This window comes from Acanthopagrus latus, chromosome 20 (genome assembly GCF_904848185.1).
Source record: "Acanthopagrus latus isolate v.2019 chromosome 20, fAcaLat1.1, whole genome shotgun sequence".
Lineage (NCBI taxonomy): Eukaryota > Metazoa > Chordata > Actinopteri > Spariformes > Sparidae > Acanthopagrus > Acanthopagrus latus.
Genome location: NC_051058.1, coordinates 6,128,300 through 6,136,002, shown reverse-complemented (window position 1 = coordinate 6,136,002; position 7,703 = coordinate 6,128,300). Strand labels below are relative to the sequence as shown.

General features: G+C 43.0%; 2 protein-coding genes across 3 annotated transcripts in view; one reads left to right on the top strand and one right to left on the bottom strand.

Annotated features, from left to right (window-relative positions):
* Positions 1-3,425: 3,425 nt before the first annotated feature.
* On the bottom strand, positions 3,426-5,146 carry LOC119009854 (cytochrome c oxidase assembly protein COX19). Its single transcript, XM_037081544.1, has 3 exons — positions 4,943-5,146; positions 3,982-4,093; positions 3,426-3,857 (listed from the first exon to the last, which is right to left on the bottom strand). The coding sequence occupies exons 1-3, from the start codon at positions 5,022-5,024 to the stop codon at positions 3,764-3,766; spliced, it is 288 nt and encodes a 95-aa protein (XP_036937439.1). The 5' UTR covers positions 5,025-5,146; the 3' UTR covers positions 3,426-3,763.
* Positions 5,147-5,809: 663 nt separating this feature from the next.
* The window catches only part of LOC119009577 (arf-GAP with dual PH domain-containing protein 1-like), a 30,847-nt gene continuing 28,953 nt past the window's right edge, over positions 5,810-7,703 (top strand). The window contains exon 1 of one of the 2 annotated variants that reach the window (XM_037080975.1): positions 5,810-6,534. In XM_037080975.1, the coding sequence (XP_036936870.1) occupies positions 6,444-6,534 (91 nt within the window). In that variant the 5' untranslated portion in view covers positions 5,810-6,443. The remainder of the gene's footprint in view (positions 6,535-7,703) is intronic. The other variant, XM_037080976.1, reaches the window with a different exon arrangement.

Below are 7,703 nucleotides of genomic sequence, written 5' to 3'. Positions count from 1 at the left end.
TCTGGTTTGGTCTTTATTTTCATTATGTTGAATTTGGGGGTGGGTTATTGTTTAAGCTCAGGCTTAAGGGCCTCGGACTGCTAATCCAGATGTTTTGGCCGTCCCTCCCTGCAGCTGTGCTGTGGCTCCCTGCAGGACATCTTATATCATCTCTCTGAGCACACATTCCCTCTACAAACACTCCGCCTTTACAACCGTCTTCATACACAGTTCAACAACAGTTTCCAGGATCAGTTCCTCGCTATCATAACCGGACCCAGCATGCCTTTCTCCGTTAGATTTGGAGTGCGTCTTGCGTATTTAACCATACTGCTGATCCTCCCTGAACAAGGTGAGTGAGACTTTCACTGCGATTGCGAAAAGTAAACTGAGAGTGATACAGCTTTTTTTTAACGCACAGATCAGATTTAATGCCATTGCATCACCGCAGTCACATCGCTGTTGACGATGAAGGAGATCATGCAGGGTAACAGGAAGAACCAGAGTTTCTGATGAGTTCACCCAGAGCCTGAGCTGAACTAGCTCAGAGTCAGCGCCCGTACAGTCGGCACATTGGGCAAATAAACACACAGGGTCCAGAGTTCAAATTTGTACGAATGATGTGGGGTGAATGTAAATGTCCTTGTCGGTCAAAACACTCAAGCATGGATATTTATATATATTAGGTTAGATGACAACGTAAACATTGAAAACGACTTTCCTTGGTCAGATTTGTCTGCTGGAAAAACTTGACTGATCAAGTAAATGAGAATAAATATTTCAAGTTGTCTTGTTTGCTGATGAAACACAGATGCCACGTGATACAAACAGTGTGCGTTATGCTATTGGCCCACAAACTTTGTTGGAAGCTGGAACCAGCTGTCAGGAATTCTTACACAGACAAAAAAAAATCAATTTGTCTGATTGGCTGTTATGCTTGAAAAAAAAAACAATATGAAATATTCAAAAGCTAAATAAACAATCCCAATATTGTTTTAAAGGAGAATAGATGTGTTTACTGTGCATTTTTCTACCAGCAAAAGATGATTTGTCTGCATAAAAAAACATTATCGTGGCTTCCGTGTGTTAATAATGTACATGTGTTTATTCTGTGTGTTTGTGTTGCATTAAAGGGCGTCCTCAGTGTTACCACCCTACGCCCAAGGCTCCGGGACCTACGCCCCCCTGCTGCACGGGCGTTTCCAAGGCCCGCATTAGGGAGCCCATCGTCTCCTGCGTCGAGCAGAGACAGAGCACATTTCGTCACTGCAGGATGCACGCATTCATGTGAGGACAAAGCATGCGCCCAAAAACATAAGTCTGTTTTTTTTTTTGGTTTTTTTTGTTTTTTTTTTAAACGTCCTGCTGATTGCTTATTAAAAGAGAGAAGATGGTGAAGAGAAATGGTGAAACTGCCTTGAACAATGCTCCTTACAGAATGTCACCACCTCAGATCATTGTTTTGTTTTTATCATCAGCATTTTTTTTATTATTATTATTCTAAGAAAAATTAGTTGTTTGTGTGTCTTGATTTGTCTTTGCAACTCTACAGTTTAACCACTGCGAACAAAACTGACCACTGTGTGGACCCAGCGGCCACATGGCTCGCAACAAGATTTGAGAGGTTACGAAGGGTAGGTCTGATGTCATGCTGCAGATTCTGTTTCGTTTCCTTCTGATATTTACATTCCCTTTTTATTAATTGTATTGTGGTCCTATATTTCCTTTTCCCACAATAACAGTAGACCTTTTTTTTTTTTTATCATATGAGACTAATCAAATACAGCAGGAACGGGTCGGTGTGAGTTCATTTCTGATTTCCGATGGAATCGATGAGCCTGACTTGTTTCTCCCCACAGAGACAGATCTGTTGCCGCCAGCTCTGAAGGGCCCCGAACAGCCAGAATGAAGAGGACGCAACGCGACCGCCAGAGCAGAAATCTACACGTTTACACATTTCGGAGGATCAATGTACAACTTTGATTTATTTATTACATACCGGGATAATAACCACGACTTTGGAATTACCTCGCTGTAGATATATAGCTATTTACACAAACCTTGAAAATCTGTGGAGGATTTGAAAGTATGAAACATTCTTTATGTTTAGGGAGCAATGTTTTAGATGCCAGGTCATGCAGACATTTTGATATTTTAATTGCAATAGAGGACTTTTAGCGCATCATGCCTTGAAGTAGAAGTATGGTAATAGTTTGTGTTTTTGTCAATGAAAAGACCAAAGCCGAGGGTTTTCTGTGCAGGCTTAGTCAAACTCTGAAATATCTGTTGTTGTCCAAAATGATTAGCATTATTAAAGACACTTAGGTGAGGCCAGCTGTTACACTCTGTTCCATCATGTTGGTGAAGAAATAAATTAAAACTGAAGACATGATCTTTGTATATTTCAAAGTGGGTTTTTTTTTTTTTTTTGCTAGTTGACATCCAAACAGCACTTAGCACTGCTAGTTACCGACGCCACCTATAGCTGATGGACAAGCAGCCTACTGCTTTACATGATGGCCCAGGTGAGCCGGTCACCAAGTCACATGACAGCAGATACATTTACTGCCTCTGAGGTCAAGATGAGTTGTTGAAAATCAGATCTGATGTGCAGGAATGTGATTTTGACACATCGGCGTGTAACAAAGAGATAAACGACGGGCAACTGTCACAAGGACACATGACCAGAGCATGAAAACAATATTTTTAATTTTACGTCAATAAGGGACGAAATAACAAAAAAAAAAAAAAAAAAAAAATGAAACCAGTTTAATTCCTTCTATTTCATAGTGGATTTAAAGGGTATCTCCGCCAGGTTTACAGATTAAACTGAGTAGAGTAAATTAAGAAATTGCCCCCAGTTACATCACTCAGTGGCTAAATTGCACTGTGGGTAATGTAGGAAACAGACAGTGAAAAGCAGTCCACCGTGTCGAGCACTGCATTCCTATAACACGTTTTTCTATTTCTGTTCTGTTCTTCTTCCTTAAAACCAGGCTCCCACATCACCCACAATGCTATCAGCCACTGAGTGACATCTGGAGGCAATTTGTAGGATTATATGCAGCTTCCTCTGGAGCAATAAAAGGCTTTATACCATGTCTCATATATACAAGACCTGCACACCTCCGAGACCTGTAAACACACTTCAATGTGGAAAAAGTGGTGGGAGTTATTATTGTAATAACAATAATTGGCCAGCAGATGGCGCTATGGTGACTGCAGTGAATTAATAAGTTGGCAACTCAAATGCTAGATTGAGAAAGCTTCAGTTCGCCTATCATCAGCAAACAGAACTGGATTAACGGATTAAAAAAAACAAACGTTTTTGAATCCGTTTTTAATTAGTGGCTAGCACTGGTCCTTCAAAATAAGAACAAAGCAATGCACGTAATGTGTTGAGCTTCCGGCAGGTGAGATATAATTGAACACATCTACACACAGTGTATCTCAAATAAAAAATATTTATTGAAATGCCAAAACAGCATCTCCATATATTATACATGTTATCTTATATACATAATGGGATGAAACAATTAGTGCTCAGAAACATCAGACAAAAGGGCCACGACGCAGCACGATGTCTTCCTGAAGACCCTGCACCCTCAAAGTCTTTGACGCCCTCATCATCCTCAGCGTCACTCTCACAGCACTCTCTGCCTCTAACATGCTTTTGCATGACTTGTGCCGTCAGCTCATTGACAACAAACTGTACGACGCGTCGAGTCCACAGCAACGCCGTCCTCGCTGCTTTGAAACAGCAGCTGTGTTTTGCCGCAGCAGGTCAGGGTTTGGTGTCCCCGCCCGCTTGGCTGGGAGGAGGATCAATCAGGTCCTTGAATCCCAGTTTCTCCAGAGGCTCCTTGGTCATCAGCTGGCTGGAAAACACGAGAGAACAAAGGGAATTATCCAGCTCTGATGAAATGCAGCATGAAATAACTCCGGTCAATAGATTTAGGGATTATGAGGAGTGTGAGCTGTATGACTGATGAGGTCTCTTACTTGTCCATGCGGCACTGCAGGTAGTCTTTGGACTGCAGTCGGCACTTGGAGTTGTCGAAGTTGTTGTCCCTCAGGCATTTCATAAACGTCTCCTTGAAGGCTTTACACTCTCCTGGAATCATAACAAGACACTTTCAGCATGAAGGTCCAGCCATGTGGGTTTATGCTCAGACATGTCGCAGCTTGGCATGAACTCAGGCATTATTCCTCTGATTCCCTGTTTATGCATTTGTGTATCAGCTTTGCTGCTGTTCTACCGATATTCCAGTGTGACAGTGGACATCGCAGGGTCTGATAATGCTGACTTTTATGATTTAATTTGCTGTGGCATTTATCTCCTGTTGACCTAAATGAGTTAATCAAATTTGTCAAAATACATAAAAGGGCAATTTCACCACTTGACCGCATGAGAACAGGTCCAGATCAAAAATCACTATACTTAAGACTTATAAAATCTGGACTACATTATTTCAGAGAGGCTAAAGACTCTGACATACAGTTAAGGATTTGTGAGACTTTTATTCTATTGGTGAAAACGCAGAAAAGGGCCATTTCACAGCTGTTTTCATGTCTAGAACACAGGATCCAAACCGCTGTACGTCGACTGGTCAAATCTGGATTGTAGACCATGTGTTATTAAACCATATCCTGGGTTTTTAAAGCAGTAAACATCTTTGCTGGGAAACGTCTGGTTATCGGTGTCACTTGAATGTAATGCTAACACACACGAGAAACTGACAGGAGCTCATTTAGCAGTTGCTACTTAAACGCAGGATATAGTTAGTGTAAAATGTACCAAAAATGTCGAATGTTTTTTTGGCTGAGAGGTAACAGGGGCAGTTTTTTATCACTCGGTGTTCTTCGTCTCTGCCCTGCTAAACAGACAGGAGATGTGGCGTGAGACGAGAATGAGTTATTTAACCGGGGCCGAGCCGACATGGCGGGCTGAGTGTTAGCTTACCGAAGTGATCCAGAGGGAACGAGCCTTTATCCGGAGCCCGAGGTTTGAAACTCTTCGACCCGAAGTTCATGGCGGTCGACATCTTTTTCTGCGTTTAAAGACACAGCTTCGAATCGAGCTGCGAGTCCCGTACTCCTCCGGTGAGATGTCAACAGCAAACGTCTTGACCTCCGGTGTCGCGTAAATATGACGTGTTGTTTCAGGGCCGTCTCGGTAGACAGACATTAGTTGTCGAGCAAAATCGCACTGATCATCGATCAGGTTTTCGATTTTAAGTCCCAATAATTTTTCAAAGACACAACAAGATACGATTAGAAAAAAAGAGAGATCTTAACAGTTAGTGTTTCATTTTGTTAACGCGTTATCTCGTGGACACAATCTGATGAGAAAGGAGCAGGTATAGACAAGGAAAATCACTGATGTTTCGACTATATTTATATATATATTTTTTTTATATTGATATGTTGGTGTTGTTTGTATATGTTTGTGATTTGCTCATCATGGGATTATAATTGGATTATTTATTTTATTTTATTGCATTTTCTTACCAATGCAATCAACCCAATAGTGCGTTGAGAATTAGACCTACAAACTAAAAGTGACCAGTGATAGTGTACTATAAAACAAACAATACCCAAGGCATGAGTGAATCTTCCACTGCCTTAATATGGTGGACGCCATCGTTATAAAGGACAGTCCTGAAAGAATAAAGGAAAATGTGAAAGCTTCATAATAGAAACAAACACATAAAATTGTAGTGACTCGTAACTGTTTTTATTTTCTATTACACGTTCATAACTCCATTTATATGAATCCAGTTCCTTCCATGTACTTTTCCTCTTGAACGTAAGTCTTCAGTTGTTTCCATTTGTTCTTTTTCATCATGGCTCTGCAGCCTGCAGCGCTGTTAATTGCTCTAAAGAAGTTATTGCCCACGGTTTGACATTTTAATACTGACATTTTAAAAACATTTTAAAGGAAACATCTTAAGTGTTAGTGCTGTTGTTGTTCCAGATAATGGCTCTTTCAAAGAGTTGTAGACTTTTTTATTTTTTGAAGGGGGGATGGGCTCTGAGGTGTGTTCCGGCGGTCCACCGCTGGATGTCTCGCTTCCATTAGATATGAGAGTGGATGGAGGCGAGAGGAGACAGACAGACAGGCAGGGGAGGGAGGGAGGAGGAGGTGGTGGTGGCAACATATAAGCTTGATTATCATGCAGTGAGTGAGAGTCGGTAATAGAGCGATCAGAGAGAGAGAGAGAGAGAGAGAGAGAGAGAGGACTCCTCCAGCGTCAGGCTCGGATCGCTCAGTCTTGTCTTGTCTTTTCCTCCTCCGCTTCAGATCGGAGGTGACAGGTGATCGGCCGGTCTCGTCTGTCTGTCTGTCTCGCTCTGTCCATCTGTCTGTCCGCCTGTCTGCCTGACTCCCAGCAGCGGATGTTCTTGGCCAGGCTCCTTCTTCTTCTTCCCACCGCGGTGAGGCTGGACGGATAGAACTCACCATGGCGCAGGAACCGGAGGGGAACAACCGGCTCCTGCAAGACGTGCTGGTCAGACCGGGCAACGATACGTGCGCGGACTGCGGCAATCCAGGTAAGCAAAAATAAATAGATAAATGAATAAAAAAAATCAATAAAAAAAAAAATCAATAAATAAAAAAGCTTCCGAACCGGGCTCCCATGCAAGCCGGTGCACGGCGAGCCAACTGGTGCTGGGAAAAAAACCAACAAGTCTGAGTGAATTCCACCCCAGAAATAATGACAAAGGCCTGGTCAGGCAGGACACATGCACCTGAAGACAGGCTTTTTTCTTCTTCTTCTCTGCAGGTGTAATGAGGCCGAGCAGACATGGACTCTGGACTGAGCCATAAACACATATAACTGTGTGTGTGTGTGTGTGTGTGTGTGTGTGTGTGTGTGTGTGTGTGTGTGTGTGGCTGTCAGGGCGCACAAAGACATGTCAACTGTCCCCCATCCACAGTTATTACTGCTGTTACTGACAGTGTGTGTGTGTGTGTGTGTGTGTGTGTGTGTGTGTGTGTGTGTGGTGTCATCATGTTCCACAGTGTCAGCAGTCTGCTCAGTAATTACCGGTGTGTGCATTTTTTTGTTTGTTTGTTTGTTTGTTTTTTCGTTTTTTTTTTGTTTTGTTTCACCTGTTTGTTTTCCATTCACAGGACACGCATTTCACCTGATTATTCTCTATTAAGCTGCTTCATCCCCTTTCTCCCTCTCTCCATCCTCTCCCTCTTTTAAATCCAACCAACCACCACCACCCCTCCTTTTTCTTCTCACTGAAAATGGCATTAAACCAGTTAGTGGCCACAGAGGCTCCAGTTTCGGGCCGTGCGCCCAGCGTTTGGAGCCGAGCCGGCGCCCAGGATGCCTGTTTCCTTGGCCCCGGCTGCACAGCTCCTCAGAGGGGTACTGGCTGTAGTGGAGCAGCTTTTTTCCTTTTTTTTCCCCAGGGAGCCAGAGGCACCCTCGCAAATTTAGATGGCTTTGTCTGACACTCGAAGAGGGATCTCGTTTGGAACCCGAGGGGTGTTATCTCGTTTAGGAATAAGCAGAGATGTGGCTCGCGTCGGGGTTCGGTGCTGTCTGCGTGTGTCGAGCTTAAAAGTGTCTGAAATTTTTATGTGGCCCTTTTTGCTCCTCAGTACCACCAACTTACATAATGCATTCCAGCCTGTAGCGCGGTTCGTAAAAGCTTTTGCATAAATTGTCGGAGATGCTCAGTTTTAAAGCATGATTTCATCTGCT